The sequence below is a fragment of the Henckelia pumila genome, chromosome 3, assembly GCF_033568475.1.
Source record: "Henckelia pumila isolate YLH828 chromosome 3, ASM3356847v2, whole genome shotgun sequence".
Classification (NCBI taxonomy): domain Eukaryota; kingdom Viridiplantae; phylum Streptophyta; class Magnoliopsida; order Lamiales; family Gesneriaceae; genus Henckelia; species Henckelia pumila.
This window is the reverse complement of record NC_133122.1, coordinates 176953899-176972836: the sequence shown is the minus strand read 5'-3', so window position 1 is coordinate 176972836 and position 18938 is coordinate 176953899. Positions and strand designations below refer to the sequence as shown.

At 33.7% G+C, this 18938-nt stretch overlaps 4 protein-coding genes and 1 long non-coding RNA gene across 7 annotated transcripts; 3 read left to right on the top strand and 2 right to left on the bottom strand.

Moving 5' to 3' along the window:
* The first annotated feature begins 1404 nt into the window (after positions 1-1404).
* LOC140887608 (uncharacterized) lies at positions 1405-18648 on the top strand. Of its 3 annotated transcripts, none has more exons than XM_073294972.1 (5): positions 1405-1451; positions 3679-3746; positions 4469-4546; positions 16976-17292; positions 18280-18648. In XM_073294972.1, the coding sequence occupies exons 4-5, from the start codon at positions 17077-17079 to the stop codon at positions 18391-18393; spliced, it is 330 nt and encodes a 109-aa protein (XP_073151073.1). In that variant the 5' UTR covers positions 1405-1451; positions 3679-3746; positions 4469-4546; positions 16976-17076; the 3' UTR covers positions 18394-18648. The 3 variants fall into 3 exon arrangements, with proteins under 3 accessions (XP_073151073.1, XP_073151072.1, XP_073151074.1); XM_073294971.1 differs by lacking the exon at positions 1405-1451 and adding an exon at positions 3089-3293; XM_073294973.1 differs by lacking the exons at positions 1405-1451; positions 3679-3746; positions 4469-4546 and adding an exon at positions 16350-16509.
* LOC140890024 (secreted RxLR effector protein 161-like) lies at positions 2177-2893 on the bottom strand. Its single transcript, XM_073297774.1, has one exon. It carries the CDS (start codon positions 2891-2893, stop codon positions 2177-2179), a length of 717 nt encoding a protein of 238 aa, XP_073153875.1.
* LOC140887609 (uncharacterized) lies at positions 7001-10495 on the bottom strand. Its single transcript, XR_012151953.1, has 3 exons — positions 10102-10495; positions 9352-9668; positions 7001-7357 (listed from the first exon to the last, which is right to left on the bottom strand). It is a non-coding gene; the product is annotated as an uncharacterized lncRNA (long non-coding RNA).
* LOC140890023 (glutathione S-transferase T3-like) lies at positions 12866-13807 on the top strand. The gene has a single exon (XM_073297773.1). It carries the CDS (start codon positions 12866-12868, stop codon positions 13805-13807), a length of 942 nt encoding a protein of 313 aa, XP_073153874.1.
* Positions 14629-15945, top strand: LOC140890022 (protein ANTAGONIST OF LIKE HETEROCHROMATIN PROTEIN 1-like). Its single transcript, XM_073297772.1, has one exon. It carries the CDS (start codon positions 14629-14631, stop codon positions 15943-15945), a length of 1317 nt encoding a protein of 438 aa, XP_073153873.1.
* Positions 18649-18938: the final 290 nt, after the last annotated feature.

Below are 18938 nucleotides of genomic sequence, written 5' to 3'. Positions count from 1 at the left end.
AAATGAAAGAAGACAAACACTAGCTATGCTTAAATTTCATCCGTTCATGTAGTCTTCTAGCAATAAATGTTGTGTTTCACAACTTATAAAATGTGGCCGCCTTCAATAATGATGTGTTTCACATCATGATTTACAATCACAATAATACATACAAATTAATATATTATATATTTTACACTCCTCCTTAATTTGTAATGCATATGCGATTTTTAAAATGTTTCAATTTTTCTGAAGATACTGCCTTTGTGAATGGATCTGCTATTTGTTCTTCAGTGCTAACAAAAGTTAGCTGAATTTCTCCGTCATTGACGAGATTCTTGATGAAATGATGACGAAGTTCTATGTGTTTTGATCTGGCATGAAAAACAGGATTTTTCGTCATAGCAATAGCAGACATATTGTCACAAAATATTTTCGTAGGACTTTTTGACTCTTGTTCTAAATTTTTGAAAATTCTTCGTAGCCATATTGCTTCACAAGCAGCATCAGTAGCAGCAATATATTCAGCTTCGGCAGATGAAAGTGCAACTGTCTTCTGTTTTTTAGAAGACCAAGAAATTGGTTTTGTACCAATACAGAATACATATCCAGATGTGCTTTTCCTGTCATCAATTGATCCAGCCCAGTCACTGTCAGTGTAACCAATTAGGCTATTGTCATCTTCTCTGGTATATTTTATACCATGATTTTTTGTTCCTTGCAAATATCGTAGTATTCTTTTGGCAGCGGAAAAATGAATTTGACTTGGGTCACTCATGAATCTGGATATTATGTTCACAGAATGAACAATATCTGGTCTGGTGTTAGTGAGGTACATTAAAGAACCCACTAAACTTCGATAAATTGTTGCGTTGGCCTTTTTTGCTCCATCATTTTGCTGCAATTTTTCATTTAAGGCCATTGAAGTTGTAATAGGATTATACATATTGAATTTTTTCAGCAAATCTTCTGTGTATTTTTCTTGAGAAATAAATATTTCTCCTTTCTTATGTTGCACTTGGATGCCAAGAAAATATTTCATAAGGCCCAGATCTGTCATCTCGTATTCTTTCATCATGACCTTTTTGAATTCCTCTAGCATCACATGGTTAGTGCCAGTATATATCAAATCATCAACATAAAGGCACACGATCAAAAATTCATTTGTACCTCCTTTTTTGACATAAAGAGATGGCTCACTTGGGCTTCGATGGAATCCATTGTTGATGAAGTAACTGTCAATTTTAGGTCATCAGTTCCTCTTTTGTTCTTCGATTCTAATTTCTTCGACGGCTAAGGATTTCTTCGATTTCGGTCCTCCTCCGACTGGGTTGGTTCGCTTCTCTTGTTTTTGTTTTTTTCCCTGCTCTTTCACGTTCTTTGTTTAGTTTTATTTACGTTTCGTTTCTTATTTCTTGCACTTTTTTTTTAGTTGCTTAGGATTTTCTCGACTTCGATCCTTCTTCGACTGGGTTGGTTTGCTGCTCTTGTTTTTGTTTCCTTTTTTTTTTCCCCACATTTTTGGTGTTCTCTCTTTTCGCTTTCGTTCAAAAGTCAGTTGAGATAATCTCGAAATATTTCAATCCTTCTTCGTCGCCTCCTCTTGTTGGTGTGATTTATATGGCTTCGTTGTAAGTAGATCAACGTGATAATTGTAAAATAATATAATACCTGTTGTTGGTGATTGATTTTTTTTGTTTTCAATGCAGTTCAAATCCCTGATAAATAAGGTGACAGTGGAAAAAAATTATGCTACACTGCGCTTTGTTGGGTACCAGTAATATATATGGTGGTATGTGGGATGTTAACGAGCAATTAATATGATATTGGAAGCTTTTGATTTAATATGAATACTGAGCAAAAAATATGCGAAAGAATGAATCAGAGAAAGAATGGAGGAAATGATTTTTATTCCGCACGATACATTCTTCATACTGAGTATTGCCTTTTATAGGCAATTGATGATTACAATTCAAACATGAACACTACAAATTCAACACGCATGCAAAGTAATAAATGAAAGAAGACAACACTAGCTATGCTTAAATTCCATCCGTTCATGTAGTCTTCTAGCAATAAATATTGTGTTTCACAACTTATAAAATGTGGCCGCCTTCAATAATGATGTGTTTCACATCATGATTTACAATCACAATAATACATACAAATTAATATATTATATATTTTACACTCCTCCTTAATTTGTAATGCATATGCGATTTTTAAAATGTTCCAATTTTTCTGAAGATACTGCCTTTGTGAATGGATCTGCTATTTGTTCTTCAGTGCTAACAAAAGTTAGCTGAATTTCTCCGTCATTGACGAGATTCCTGATGAAATGATGACGAAGTTCTATGTGTTTTGATATGTCATGAAAAACAGGATTTTTCGTCATAGCAATAGCAGACATATTGTCACAAAATATTTTCGTAGGACTTTTTGACTCTTGTTCTAAATTTTTAAGAATTCTTCGTAGCCATATTGCTTCACAAGCAGCATCAGTAGCAGCAATATATTCAGCTTCGACAGATGAAAGTGCAACTGTCTTCTGTTTTTTAGAAGACCAAAAAATTGGTTTTGTACCAATACATAATACATATCCAGATGTGCTTTTCCTGTCATCAATTGATCCAGCCCAGTCACTGTCAGTGTAACCAATTAGGCTATTGTCATCTTCTCTGGTATATTTTATACCATGATTTTTTGTTCCTTGCAAAAATCGCAGTATTCTTTTGGCAGCGGAAAAATGAATTTGACTTGGGTCACTCATGAATCTGGATATCACGTTCACAGAATGAACAATATCTGGTCTGGTGTTAGTGAGGTACATTAAAGAACCCACTAAACTTCGATAAATTTTTGCGTTGGCCTTTTTTGCTTCATCATTTTGCTGCAATTTTTCATTTAAGGCCATTGGAGTTGTGATAGGATTACACATATTGAATTTTTTCAGCAAATCTTCTGTGTATTTTTCTTAAGAAATAAATATTTCTTCTTTCTACTGTTGCACTTGGATGCCAAGAAAATATTTCATAAGGCCGAGATCTGTGATCTCGTATTCTTTCATCATGACCTTTTTGAATTCCTCTAGCAATCACATAGTTAGTGTCAGTATATATCAAATCATCAACATAAAGACACACGATCAAAAATTCATTTGTAACTCCTTTTTTGACATAAAGAGATGGTTCACTTGGGCTTCGATCGAATCCATTGTTGATGAAGTAACTGTGTCATCAGTTCCTCTTTTGTTCTTCGATTCTAATTTCTTCGACGGCTCAGGATTTCTTCGATTTCGGTCCTCCTCCGACTGGGTTGGTTCGCTTCTCTTGTTTTTGTTTTTTTCCCTGCTCTTTCACGTTCTTTGTTTAGTTGTATTTACATTTCGTTTGTTATTTCTTGCACTTTTTTTTTTTTAGATTGCTTAGGATTTTCTTGACTTCGATCCTTCTTCGACGGGTTGGTTTGCTGCTCTTGTTTTTGTTTCCGCTTTTTTTTTTCCCCCACATTTTTGGTGTTCTCTCTTTTCTCTTTCGTTCAAAAGTCAGTTGAGATAATCTCGAAATATTTCAATCCTTCTTCGTCGCCTCCTCTTGTTGGTGTGATTTATATGGCTTCGTTGTAAGTAGATCGATGTGATAATTGTAAAATAATATAATACCTGTTGTTGGTGATTGGTTTTTTTTGTTTTCAATGCAGTTCAAATCCCTGATAAATAAGGTGACAGTGGAGAAAAATTATGCTACACTGCGCTTCAGCAAGAACTGGTAAGCCCTTCCCGTTCTCTTTGGGATCCCTGGTATTATGCGCCTAACTTGAACACTTCTGCTTCATTCACATGGAATTCCTCTCATGGTCTCATCTTAAACAAAACGATGAAAAGAAAATCATGTTTCTACTTATTTCGCTCGTGTCGACTGCATTTTGTGCAACTGAAAACTACCATTGAAAGCACGATCTAATTTAATGACCATTCAGTGGTCCTGCATGTGTTTATTTATTCTGGTATGACATCATCTTTTTTGCTGGCCTTTTTGGTTTCCGATGGGTCTGCAATTCGTAGCTGTTCTTTGATTATTTGTTATTTGGGACAGAGGTTTCTGTTCTTTGATTATTTGTTATTTGGGACAGAGGTTTTAAGATTTTTCTAATCGTTTCAGAGGTCAGTTGTCCCTATACTGGGTTTGAAGTCCATTTGGATTGAGAATGTTTCTATGAAAATCAATTTTTTATTTTACAAAAGTTTGGTTGAACTTTGAAAGGTCAAACATAGAAAGCTGAGATAAACGAGTGATGTCTTTATGCTGATTTTCTGGTTTGAATCAATCTTGATGAACCTTGAAACACACTGCAGAGACTGGAGACTGTTAAATTTTCATTCATTTCGCTTTTCTTATTTTGGAGCAACTCATGTGACAATAGATCGATGTGATAATGGTGAAATAATATAATACTTGTTGGTGACTGTTTTTTTTTGTTTTGAATGCAGTTCATATCCCTGATAAATAAGCTGACACAGGGGAAAAATTCTGCTACTCAGCAAAATAACAAGCTTCAGCAAGAACTGGCAAGCCTTTGCCATTCTCTTTGTGATCCCTGATATCATGCGCCTCACTTGATCACTTCTCCTTAGAGTAGACATTTACATGGAATTCCTCTCGTGCTCTCATCTTAAACAAAACGATGAAAAGAAAATCATGTTTCTATTTATTTCGCTCTTGTCGATTGCATTTTGTGCAACTGAAAACTACCACTCAAATCACTATCTAATTTAATGGTCATTCAACGGTCCTGCATGTGTTTATTTATTCTGGTATGACATCATCTTTTTTCAAGATAGAACAAGTTTCATATCCCCCTCATCCCTAGAAAACCACTAATTTATTTGGATCACCTCTGACTCCGAACACTTGCTGTCAAAATCTGAACATCAAGTACCAGTAATCATTTATTGAATTTCTTGTCAAATGCCTATCCATCAATACTCTCTAATGATTGCTATCAACTCATCCTCTAACCAAAGCTTAGTGAATGTTGCATAAGACCCAGCCCAATGCGAAATTAAAGCTTTGCCTTTTTATTCTATAATAATAATTTGCGAGGTGTCCCTTCTGAAAGGGATTGAAAAGCTTCGAGTGGGTACATTCACTTCTTCTGTTCCATTTCTTCTTTATATGTATTGCTTAACTTCTACGTGCTCTGCTGCATTACTATGTCTTCTCCAAGTTTATGATGATTGTCACACATGCTCTCTTTTTGCTTTAACATTTCCAAATTTCCTTTTAGTTGGCAAGCTCGTTAGTGAGAATTAAATATTTTGAAGATGTTTTCCCCTCTATTTTTCTCCATTGCTATTATATATAATATTTGATTTATATGCTACACCTTGACATTTAAAGTGAAAGTGCTTAATAATAATGTTTCTTGGAATGGAATTTTCTGCATATTAGGTTTCAGCTTTTCTTCTTAAATTTTCATATATGAAATTCTTTCGAAAATCATATGTAAAATGTAGGTGCATTTATGATTCCATTGCATGCGTTGTCCGTATAGTAAGGGTGATTTGTGGGTTTGTGAATTTGGTGAGTTTCTTTCTCGGAGAGTGATGAGCGGATCGAGAGAAAATCCCAACGGAACAACAATTCTGGTGTTGTGTTGGAGTTGGTGAGCTTTTCTCCCGATGAGTGATGCTCCGGTTGAGTATTGATCCCAATATGATGCATTAATGCTAGAATTAACCTTGAAATTCTGATGACTACAACTTTGTATCAAAAGTACATCTTAATAACTTTATTTATGTTAAAATACACTCAAACAAAGCATGAATATGTATGATGTTTATAATGTTTCTTGGAATGGAATTGTTCTGCATATTAGGTTTCAGCGGTTCTTCCTAAATTTTCATATATCAAATTCTTTCGAAAATCATAGGTAAAATGTAGGTGTATTTATGATTCCATTGCCTGTGTTGTCCGTATAGTAAGTATAGTTTATGGGTTTGTGGAGTTGGTGAGTTTCTTTCTCGGGGAGTGATGGCCCGATCGAGAGAAAATCTCATCGAAACAACCTCATGACAGAATTCTGGTGTTGTGTTGGAGTTGGTGAGCTTTTCTCCCGGTGAGAGATGTCCCGGTTGATAATTGATCCCGATATGATGCATTAATGCTAGAATTAACCTTAAAATTCGGATGACTACAACTTTGTATCAAAAGTGCATCTTAATAACTTTATTTATGTTAAAAATTTTAAACCTCCATTGGAGGTGCCCTAAGGGAGAGGGCTTAGTGAAGGACATAAAATTTAGTTAATTATAGATATGAAATTTGAAATTTTCTTATTTGGGTGATACAACTCCTCTTGAAAAAAGTGTTGGTCTCATTCTCATAACACCGGAGCCTTGATATTTGAATAACTATTCGTGCAAAAACAAGATACATAAATTATGTAAATGAAATCAAGGGAACACATTGAAACCAATACATTTCAATGTGAATCGCATCCTACAGTGTGATACCATTCTCTCGAAACATAAAAATTTGAGTAGCGACAATTTTAAACAATATGGTTCCAAACTTGGTATAAAAGATTTTAACTTACCAACAGACTGCAGTTAAGAATGATAGGGAAAAAAAATTGAGCATAGTGACGTGCTTATACATAAAAATTTAGAGTGGTGACATGTTTAAACATATATGGTCCAAAACTTGGTATAAGAAGTTTCAACTCATAAACACAGTTCAAGGATGGGTGGGCATCGGGTCGGGTACCATTGGGTTCGGTTAGTTTGGGTAGGATACCCGATATGTCGGGTTGCAAATTTTACTACCCGAACCCGACCCGACAATACATGACAATCGGGTACCCAACAGTCGGGTACCCGAATAAGTTGGGTACTTTCGGGTACCGTAGGGTACCGAAAACTGCAGCCTTTTTTTTTTTTTAATAAAAAAAGCTTTTTGTAGACTATAAAATAAAGCATGAATAAATCTAATTTCAAGAAAGCCACGATAGAGATTGAAAATGTTAGGAATATTTGTTTCCATATGGCGTGAAGCATCACTAAAGATTCACTGTCCAATGTCCATCAACTTTAATCCTAAAAATATCCTTAATATTATCACTATTAAACACAATAAATAAACTAATAAAGTAATAAACCAATAAATCGAGAGAATAGAGAGCAAAATCAAGGAACCCAAAAAGAGATTAAAGCAGAATTGTGTGCTAGTCAGTGGTTCGAATCAGTGTCTTAGCGATAGAGACATGGGAGAGTGCCGGTACAGTGGTTCGCAAGACTCGAGAGTGGTGGTTCGTGTCCGCCGTCCAGGTCCAGCCGTGGGGTGTGTGAGAGATCGAAACCCTAGCCGGCAGGCGGCAGCTGCAATGGAGAATGGAAACTTGGAGTGAAAGAAAGAGGATGGGCTGTGAAAAATGAAAATTGAAATGGTGAACGTCTCAATTCTATTGTCAAAGATGATGGGCCATCAACTATTAGGCTATATTAGTTTAATTTCAAAGGCCCAAGAATAAATTTTTTTTTTAAAAAAAATATCGGTTACCCGATAACCGATCAGGTAGTATTTTTACTACCCGACACCAACCCGACATTCAATAAATCGGGTTCGAGTTCTACCCGAGCCTGAAATTTTAAAAAACTACACGACCCGTTCGGGTTGGGTCGGGTACCCGAAACCCGGCATTAAACGCCCACCCCCGCGGTTTTACCCGGTCGAGTGCATAGTTGTTAAGGGCACAAGGCGCACTAAGGCGCAAAAGGTCCTGGAGCCTGAGGCGAGGCGCGCGCCTTATCGAAGCAAGACGCAAAATTAATTTTTCAGAAAAATATATTTATTTAATGATATTATATGACAAAAAGCTATTATTGAAATAATTAATCTAAGCAAAAAATATATCATATCACAAAAATTATTTATCTATTACTGCTATTTCATTGTAAAGTACATATATTAGTAAGAAAATCTTTCATTATTCATATATTTATGAGTTACTTTTACTTTTCTAATCTAGAATACTCATATATTATTTTAGTATGCTATCTATAGTTAAGAAATCTTTTATTACTAACAGATTTTTTCTTTACTTTTATTTTTTCTTTTTTACCATATTAGTGTAGGGATTTTCTCTATTAACTTGTCTGGTCAATCAATTTAGATTCTAGTTTAAGGCTGATTGACAATTTGGATCCTAGTTTTTATAGTTGTTATCAATCTATCAATAAATGTAAATTTAAATATTTTGGGAAATAGAACCTCAATTAAATGTTCTTTAAATTAAAAAAGGGAAAATATATGACTTTTTTTAAGCCCATTTATTTTATTCTAGGGCTTGATAGACTTTCCTTTCTTATCTTAAAATTTAAAACACAATAAAATTTATAAAAAACAAAAAACAAACTGAGGCGCGCCTTAGTGAATCGCTGCGCCTGGGCTCGCCTTAGTGAATTGCTGATCCCAGGCGCAGCGAGAGGCGCTCGCCTTTGACAACTATGGTCGGGTACCCGAAATCCGACACTAAATGCCCACCCCTCGCATCAAGAAGATTGAGGTCCATAAATGCAGCAGATTTCCCTAATATATTTTTTTTCATCTCATATGTCCTATCCACCGCAATGTTGTATGACAACAATAAATTCTATCAATAAACCGATTTCGAAATGGTAAAAAACTAGAAACAAAAAATTTAGCAATAATTTGTCCTACATTCAAATATTAATAAAGATGAATAAAGCCTCAAACATGGAATATTATGTTTAGTCTCACTATTGATTTTAATATGGCACTGAATCAAAAAAATATTTAAGAAGTTGCATATCTTTTCCCACCAATTAGCCTACAAATGAACCACCAAAGATATACTTAATGCAGTGCCAAATCAAATCAAGTATGAAGTTCACAATTGAATCATAATTTATCAAACTTTCAAGCCAATGCATGATCTGTAAAAGCCCCAAAAAGTAAATTTCAATAAAAAATTGTTTAGTTTCTTATGTAGCGAAATATTTTCGATGTTAACTTGTTATATAACAAAGCTACAAACAAATATTAGAGGCACAAAAATTCAAAAAAGGCAATAGGAAAGATCGAGTACTCACAAATGCTCAAAAATTTATAGTCACAAACAACAAAAAATAATTCGGTTACAGGTAATTAGAATGATCAAACAACATACAACAAAAATATTATAACTCATGCATAAACTATATATTAAATGTTAATTGTTCTTCAATCATATATAGCATCAATTATTCTTCTTATAATCAGTTACCACAAAATATTAGTATATAAATTTATTACGAACAGAAAGCCGACCGACAACAGGATTATCATTGGTGAAGAAGTCAGAAATAATCACCTTGTGATGGTGGACACTGTTAAGATAGAAGGTGTAATCACTGGCAAACTTCAAGTTCCTTGACTCCTCAAAGCTGATATTCTTCCTAAATTCCTTCTCGATAAAATCAGTGAAATGGGCCTTGCATTTTTTTTTTCCAACATGTTTCCTAACATCTTTTAGAAGATGTCTATGCACCTTCATTGCCGTATTTGCTCCTTGAAATGATGAATTCATTTCTGCTTTGAATTATTTTTCTTGTCCACTTAAAAAATTGCTTCTCCAAGACAAATGAGTGACAGATATATCTTTTGGTAGAGCCTCAACCGGAAACTAAACTGCAATCCATTTTCATAAAAACGTAAGTTGAAGGAAGATTTGCGTTTATTTTTCCTTCCACTTCTTCTCCTATTTGTAGATGTTGGTTTACAAAAGCGCACAACATTCCTAGTGTTATAACTGAATGGATCGAACCCAAATTAGCAAAATCGATCTGAAATGATACCCACAGATTTCCCTATTAATACCGAACCACACGAACTAAGGCAGGAAAATTCTTTTTTTTCCCCTCACAAATCAGTAATCAACATAAACCATTACTTAACTAAATTAACCACTATATGCTTCCATTGACGGGCGCCTAGAGTCACAGTCTACAGAACGAAAAATCACAATAATAACATATTTTGGAAAACTAGAATGTTTATTAAAGAAAGAGGTTTAAATCCACCAAAAAATCACAACTAAAAACAAACGAAAACGGAGAATTACCTCTCATGATTATCGATTTCTCATCATTGATGCAGATTCTCCGTTTTAAGTTTCGAAAGTTAGGGTTAAAGAACAGGGGAGGGAGAGAAGCAAGAACGATGGACGATGGTCTGTGGAAATGAAAGGGTTTTTTCGGGTTTTCTTTGTCAACAGTTTAACAGTGTAAAAGTTAGGTTTTGAATTTGAGGATTGTTTGGTTAACTCGATTGTCAAATAATAATTCTTAAAAACTCGGTGTGTTCCTAATTATTTCAAACCTGTGACAATTATCATTCATGTCAATCCTAACATATATATATCAATTTCCAAACAATTCAAATATACAATCTTAGGGTCGAGAATGCCCAAATTCAATTTCTGAAATTTCGGAAAAATGAAAATTAAATTCCAGAACTTTTATATGCTAATTCTAAGGCATCCAAGACCCAAATATTCAATAATTCAACTCAATAATTCGGGAATCCTATATATATATATTCTGAAAATTCAAAATAAATTCTCGAAAAATAGAAAATTCGATCAATATCTCCAATCGGCTCAAATATAGCATCTACAACCAACAAATAATCATATATCAGTTATATAAATTCGAAATAACCAAAAATCCTCAAATTCAAAACGTAACTTTCGAAATATACCTCAAAGCTACGAAATAGAGCCCCCAAAAACTAAGTAGGGTGTATTCAATCCAGACTTTTAATGACTTTCAGTGACTTTTAAAAATGACAGACTTTTGTGGAGTGGCTAGATTTTTATTGACTTTTATAGAATGTCACAGAATTGTAAAAAGAATTCTATGGATTCCTGCAGACTTTTTTGACAGACTTTCATGAACATTTTTTAAATGGAATTCTATAGATTTTATAACTTGAACGGTATTGAAAATAGAGATAGTCAAGTATGTACAAACAAGTACAAACTTTTTAAAATTATAATGTATCGACGAATATAATAAATTTATCTATCACAATATGTTTATTTTAAATTATAATAATCGAGATATGTTTACGAAAATTATTTGCTATGAATCCATCAAACAAACATATCATAAATTTCAAAAAAATTCTTTAACACATTGCAAAACAAAAGAATTTTTTTTTAAAATGCAAATTATATTAACATTGTTAATACATAACAACACGATTATCCGGTGAAGTAATACTCTTTTATTACAAATTATTAGCATTTAACCGACTAAAAAATAGATAAATAATATAATTTAAAATTAAATTATAAAAAATGTAAGATAAACTGTAGAATATAATATAATATCTATTATTACTATACGTTGTATAATTGCTAACGTAAATAGAGAATATTTTTGTTAACGTAATAGCAATTAACGTATATTATTAATAATAGCAATTAACGTACGGATTTTAGATTAGATAAAATAGATTTTAGATTAGATAAAATAATAGCAATTAACGAAATTTATTATTTAAAATGTTTTCATGATTTTATTTTAATGTTTTTATATAATTTTAATAATAAGAGATAAATCTGTTTTTTATGTTTGGAGAAATTAAATAATGGTTTTTATAATTAGAAATCTCTAAAAATCTTTGGCATGAGTGGTGGAGAATTTTTTGCATTTCATAGTTGTACCTAAAGTTTAAAAATGTGTACTAAAGAATTTAATAGAAGTCAATGGAGATTTATTGACATTTTGGATATCTATAGAATTTTATAGAGTTTTAAAAAGTCAAGTTTGAATGCCACATGATTTTTTAAACTCTATAAAATTTCATGTTGAATACCCCTAGACTTTTGTAGAGTATATAAAAGTTTAAATTGAATACATCTAAACTTTTAAACTCTACAAAAATCATTACAAGTCATTATTTCTCTTTCCTTGAATACACCTCCATAACATTGTGGGGTATTCAACATGTGGGTGTTCATAGCATTGTGGGTGGGTGTTATTAACACCCACCCACAAGAGAGAGAAGATGGGCGTTAACAGTTGTGAACGCCCATCTTCCTTTCTTTTTTTTTTTTTGAATGTAATGGGGCGTGCTTGCACGCCCCATCACTTTCTTTCTGGCACGTGCTTGCACGCGCCAGAAAGAGAGTGTGCAGGTGCAGACGCGGGCCCCATGCGTCTGCACCTGCATTACTTTATTTTTTTTTAATTTTTTTTTAATTTTTTAAATTTAAATAATAATAAATAACGGTAATATATTCAATTATTTGTCAGATTGTGTCAAACTAGTGCATTTTTTAACGGAAACTTTTTTTTTGTTATTTAATTTATTTTATTTTTAATATAAAAAAATAAATAAATAAATAAATTATAACGGCTAGTTAGAATTTTCATCTATAAATACCCTTCAATGCTAACACCAAAATTCATTCCACTTCCAACACTCTTCAATTCTACTTTCATTCTCTCCTATATCTTTCTTACTCTTTTCTGAAATATTATTTTCTATCCGAAATGGATGAAAATACGAGGGCATATCTTACATATTTGTTAAATTCTACACAAAACTCGCAAGAAAATGCATCTTCCCAAAATCCACAAATTCCACCAACTCATCAATATCCACATCCATTTCCAAATATGCAGTTTCCTCCACAAAACGTTCAAAATTTCCCATGATTTGGAAATTTTATGAGCCATCCGAATTATACCTCCAGAGGTCCACCACAACCGCTTCCAGCCGAATATTGGCAAAACACGAGTCATACACCATTCACGCCGCCAGTTCTTCAAGGCTTTGGTACCCCATACACAACTGGTACGCATTTTTCATCTTCGATGCCGACTGAACCTGCATCTCCGACTTTTGTCCCAGAGACTCAACTGTCCGATCGTGAATCCCCAATCGAGGTGGTGAATTTAGAAAAAACGATTCCGAATGCTGAGGGTACGAGAAAGCGTTCGACTTGGACAAAGGTTGAAGATGAGGTCTTGGCCAGAAGTTTTGTCACAATCAGTGATGATCCAATAATCGGCAATGACCAGAAGGCAGATGCATTTTGGGGACGTGTCGCAAGCTACTACAATGACAATCGTCCTGCAGGTTCAAACAGCATAAAAACTAATGTTATACGGTCACATTGGCACAACACAATCCAGAAGAAGGTAAATCTATTCAACGCAAATTACAATAGTATTTACAGTTTATATCGCAGTGGTCACAGTGATGAAGACATATTGAGGTTTGCGTATGAAAAATATCGCGAAGAACACAATGGTGTTGCGTTCAACCTCGAGCATGTGTGGAGAATTGTTAAAGATCGTCCAATGTTTACTCCACAATCCGATGATCACTTTGTGGCCACAAAGAAGACTAGGACCTCTGAGTCAGGAGCAAGCAACACATCTTCCAACCAAAATGTGAGCGTAGACATAGATGACGAAGATAATCGTCCAATGGGTAGGAAGGCAACAAAAAGAAAGGGAAAAGACAAAGTCAAATCGACCATGGAGGATCTGACAGTAAACTATAACAGTATTTTTTCAAAGTTCAATGAGTACACAAACGTAAAGAAGTCTGAAGTCGATCTGAAACAAAAACAACTTGAAGTTGAGGAGATTAAGGCAAAAACTTCCTTGTCCAATGCAGAAGCAAAGAATCGTCGATTGAGGTTGAAGGAGTACGAGATCTTGAACAAAGACACCTCGGAAATGACTACTGAGCAACTTATCATACATGAATGTTTGTGCAAGGATATCAGGTCCAGTTGGAATATATAAACTGTTTGCGCATTTCGATTGATTGTATTGTTTAATTATTGCATTTCGAAGTATTTGTATTGTTTAGTTATTGTATTTTCGAGTGATTGTAATGTAGTATTTCCGAGTGATTGTAATTTTTAATTATTGTGGTTTCGAGTGATTGTAATTTTTAATTAGTGTGGTTCCAATTATCGTGATTTAAAATTTTTATCAACTTTGAAAACTAGTCATTACAAAGTAGTAATATCAAATGTCTAATTATCCAACAACTTGACTTATTAGATTACAAATAAAATCAACTTACAACTTTTTTCGAAATAAACAAAATTATATTTTCAAAACATATTGAGTTAATTAATAGATTTCAAAGATATATAAATATATGGTGCTAAGCAAATAATCTAATCTTTGAAGCAAAATGAGTTTGATAAAAGACACGGCTAAACAAAAAAGGAAAGAAAATATGGTGGAATTGGTATAATTATTAAAGTTGTTGGATTGCTCAAGTTATGTGGATTCTCTAAGAATGCAAGCCACGTTAGGTATCTACTATAATCAATTTTTGAGACTTTTTTTATTAAAATAATATAAAAATAAAGAATATATATTAAAGTATACAATTTGAAAAAGTTGATGAATGTATTAAACTATTTTTGCAAAATAGTCGTTAGAAACTATCCGTTGCAAACTAGCCGTTAGAATCTAATCGTTGCAAAATAGCCGTTGGAAACTAGTCGTTGCAAGATATCCTTTATATATAGACACATTGTGCTAAGATATTTGCATTTCACTAAGATAACTTTCACAAACACATATACAACAATATATTTCCTCCGAAAATGTCTCATTCCACAGACAGTTCTAGGTCAAGTTCCAGTTCGACAAGCGAAGAAGAAGTACATGTTCAAATCGATGAGCAAGATGATGATCCAGTAGAAGATCTGATGTTAATGGTACTTCAACAACACCAACAAGTTATGGAAGCATATCAGAGGAGAGAAACACGCAGAAGAAGGAGGTTCATCCAAAGAAATCGTGAAGCCGGTCATGAGAGGCTCGTCAATGATTATTTCTCTACAAACCCGGTGTATCATGATGGAATATTTCGAAGACGGTTTCGAATGCGAAGAGAGTTATTCCTTCGCATAGTGACTGCCTTAGAGAATCATTCGACGTTTTTTCAACAAAGGGAAGATGCTGTGCGAAGAAAAGGGTTGTCACCACTACAAAAATGCACCGCTGCGATTCGTCAACTAGCTTACGGAGTCCCTGCAGATCATCTTGATGAGTACCTACGTATGGGTGAATCCACGGCCATCAGGTGTCTTTTCAAGTTTTGTGAATACTTGGTTGAAATATTTGGTGATAGGTACTTAAGAAGACCAAATGCTGATGATGTTCAACGTCTTCTTCAAATGCATGATGACAGACACGGCTTTCCTGGCATGTTGGGTAGCCTTGATTGTATGCATTGGAAATGGAAAAATTGTCCGATTGCTTGGAAAGGTCAATTTACAAGGGGACATGGGTCACCAACAATTGTGCTAGAGGCGGTCGCGTCTCATGACTTGTGGATTTGGCATGCCTTCTTTGGGGTCGCCGGTTCACGCAACGATATCAACGTGTTATATGAATCTCCAATATTCAACAACGTCTTGCAAGGAAATGCACCGGAGGTTAATTTCACGGTGAACGGCACTACATATACGAAAGGTTATTATTTAACAGATGGAATATATCCCGAGTGGGCTACTTTCGTTAAGGCTTTTCCTTGCCCGGAGGATCCCAAGAGAAAGTTGTTTAAGGAAAGACAGGAATCTGCAAGAAAAGATGTCGAGCGGGCATTTGGTGTGCTCCAATCTCGATGGGCGATTGTCAGAGGCCCAGCTCGCTATTGGTATAGGAAAAAATTAAAACAAATAATGTTAGCATGCATTATTTTGCATAACATGATTATTGAGGACGAAGGAGGTCACGTGATAGATTGGTACAACGATGAAGCGGATGAACTTGCACAACCTATCCTAGGATCCAACCGAGGCTTTCAGGATTATCTTCGGACAAATTCAGAACTACGTGACACTCAAGTTCATCACCAACTTCGCGCGGACTTAGTGGAGCATATCTGGGGGAATTGCAACAACATGAATCCGTGAATTAATATTGTATTTTTTATTTTTAATTTCTTTGAATTGTTATTTTTTTAAAGTTATTGTTGCATTTGAATTTAATAATTTCGTGTATTGAATAAATATATTAAAATGATTTTATTTATTTTTAAAATTAATTAAATTAAAACTTAAAATATAATATTATAATTATAAATATATTATAAAATGTAAAGAAAATGAATTTATTTAGTATAAAATAATTTTATAATGTTGAGTGGAATGTGGGACCCATAAATAATGAGTGTTAATGTTAATAGGATTGTGGGTGGAAAGAAGGATGTGTTATTAACAGTGGGATCCATGACTTTTGATAATGTGGAGGGTGTTATTGGTGTTATTAATGGATAGGGTTGTGGATGCTCTAAATAACGTTGCTTCTCTCCCTCCCTTGTTACACTTTTGACGAAGAAAACCCGAAAAAATCCTTTCATTTCCACAGACCAACAACCATCGTTCTTGCTTCTCTCTCTCCCCTGTTCCCTGACCCTAACTTTCGAAACTTAAAACAGAGAATCTGCATCAATGACTAGAAATCGATAATCGTGAGAGGTAATTCTTCGTTTTCGTTTGTTTTTAGTTGTGATTTTTTGGTGGATTTAAACCTCTTTCTTTAATAACCATTCTACTTTTCCAAAATATGTTATTATTGTGATTTTTCGTTCAGTAGGCTGTGGCTCTAGGTGCCAGTCAATGGAAGCATATAGTGGTTAATTTAGTTAAGTAATGGTTTATGTTGATCACTGATTTGTGAGGGGAAAAAAAAAAGCATTTTCCTACCGTTTGTCAAACAAACTGCAAAAGGATTTTTAATTAGTTCGTTTGGTTCGGTTTTAATAGGGAAATCTGTGGGTATCGTTTCAGTTCGGTTTTGCTAATTTGGTTCGGTTCATTTAGTTATAACACTAGGAATGTTGTGCGCTTTTTTAAACCAACATCTACAAATAGAAGAAGAAATAGAAGAAAAAAGAAATGTAAATCTTCCTTCCACTTATGATTATATGAAAATGGATTGCAGTTTAGTTGCTGGTTGAGGCTCTATCAAGAGATATATCTGTCACTCATTTGTCTTGGAGAAACAATTCTGTAAGTGGACAAGAGAAATAATTCAAAGCTGAAATGAATTCATCATTTCAAGGAGCAAATACGTCAGTGAAGGTGTATAGACATCTTCTAAAAGAAGTTAGGAAACATGTTGGGAAAGAAGAATGCAAGGCCCATTTCACTGATTTTATCAAGAAAGAATTTAGGAAGAATATCAACTTTGAGGAGTCAAGGAACTTGAAGCTTGCCAGTGATTACACATTCTATCTTAACAGTATCCATCATCACAAGGTGATTATTTCTGACTTCTTCACCAATGATAGTCTGTTCGTAATAAATTTATATACTAATATTTTGTGGTAATTGGTTAGAAGAAGAATAATTGATGCTATATATGATTGAAGAACAATTAACATTTAGTATATAGTTTATGCATGAGTTATAGTATTTTTGTTGTATAATATTTGATCATTGTAATTACCTGTAACCGAATTATTTTTTGTTGTTTGTGACTAGAAGTTTTTGAGCATTTGTGAGTACTTGATCTTTCCTGTTGTTTTTTTGGTAATTTTGTGCCTCTAATATGTGTAATTCCTTTGTAGCTTTGTTATATAACAAGTTAACCTCGAAAATAAATTTATATACTAATATTTTGTGGTAACTGGTTATAAAAGAATAATTGATGCTATATATGATTGAAGAACAATTAACATTTAGTATATAGTTTATGCATGAGTTATAGTATTTTTGTTGTATAATGTTTGATCATTGTAATTACCTGTAACCGAATTATTTTTTGTTGTTTGTGACTAGAAGTTTTTGAGCATTTGTGAATACTTGATCTTTCCTGTTAATTTGTATTTTTGTGCCTCTATATTTGTAATTCCTTTGTAGCTTTGTTACATAACAAGTTAACCTCGAAATTATTTCGCTGTTTAGTATTTATTGAAATTTACTTTATGGGGCTTCTACAGATCATGCATTGGCTTGAAAGTTTGATGAACTATGATGCATTTGTTAACTTCATATTTGATTTGATTTGGCACCACATTAAGTATATCTTACGTGGTTCATTTGTAGGCTAATTGGTGGGAAAAGATATGCAACTTTTGAAATAGTGTTTTGATTCAGTATCGGATTAAAATCAATAGTGAGACTAAACATAATGCTCCATGTTTGAGGCTTTATTCATCTTTATTAATATTTGAATATAGGACAAATTATTGCTAAATTTTTGGTTTCTAGTTTTTTACCATTTCAAAAACGGTTTATTGATAGGATTTATTGTTGTCATACAACATTGCAGTGGATAGGGCAGATGAGATGAAGAAAATATTAGGGAAATCTGCTGCAAGTGTGGGCCTCAAGCTTCCTGATGCCTATCAACCTTGAACTGTGTTTATGAGTTGAAACTTCTTATACCAAGTTTTGGACGATATATGTTTAAGCATGTCACTACTCTAAATTTTTATGTATAAGTATGTCGCTATGCTTAAATTTTTTTGCCTATCATCCTTAACTGCTGTTGGTAAGTGAAAACCTTTTATACCAAGTTTTGAACCATATTGTTTAAGATTGTCGCTACTCAAATTTTATGTTTCGAGAGTATGGTATCATACTGTAGGTTGCGATTCACATTGAAATGTATTGGTTTCAATGCGTTCCCTTGATTTCATTTACATAATTTATCGATCTTGTTTTTGCACGAATAGTTATTCAAATATCAAGGCTCCGGTGTTATGAGAATGAGACCAACACTTTTTTCAATGAAAGTTGTATCACCCAAATACGAAAACTTCAAATTTCATATCTATAATTAACTAAATTTTATGTCCTTCACTAAGCCCTCTCCCTTAGGGCACCTCCAATGGAGGTTTAAAATTTAAGGTTCAAAATATGAACAAAACAAAATGAACTCACTAACTCAAATTCCAAAC

What these genes read in the sequence shown, in the direction of transcription:
- LOC140887608 (XM_073294972.1), top strand. Translation starts at nt 17,077, where the DNA reads ATGAATTCATCATTTCAAGGAGCAAATACGTCAGTGAAGGTGTATAGA. An exon ending in ACAGTATCCATCATCACAAG is followed by an intron (nt 17,293 to 18,279) that starts GTGATTATTTCT and finishes GTTTATTGATAG; the next exon opens with GATTTATTGTTGTCATACAA.
- LOC140890022 (XM_073297772.1), top strand. Translation starts at nt 14,629, where the DNA reads ATGTCTCATTCCACAGACAGTTCTAGGTCAAGTTCCAGTTCGACAAGC.
- LOC140890024 (XM_073297774.1), bottom strand. Translation starts at nt 2,893, where the DNA reads ATGGCCTTAAATGAAAAATTGCAGCAAAATGATGAAGCAAAAAAGGCC.
- LOC140890023 (XM_073297773.1), top strand. Translation starts at nt 12,866, where the DNA reads ATGCCGACTGAACCTGCATCTCCGACTTTTGTCCCAGAGACTCAACTG.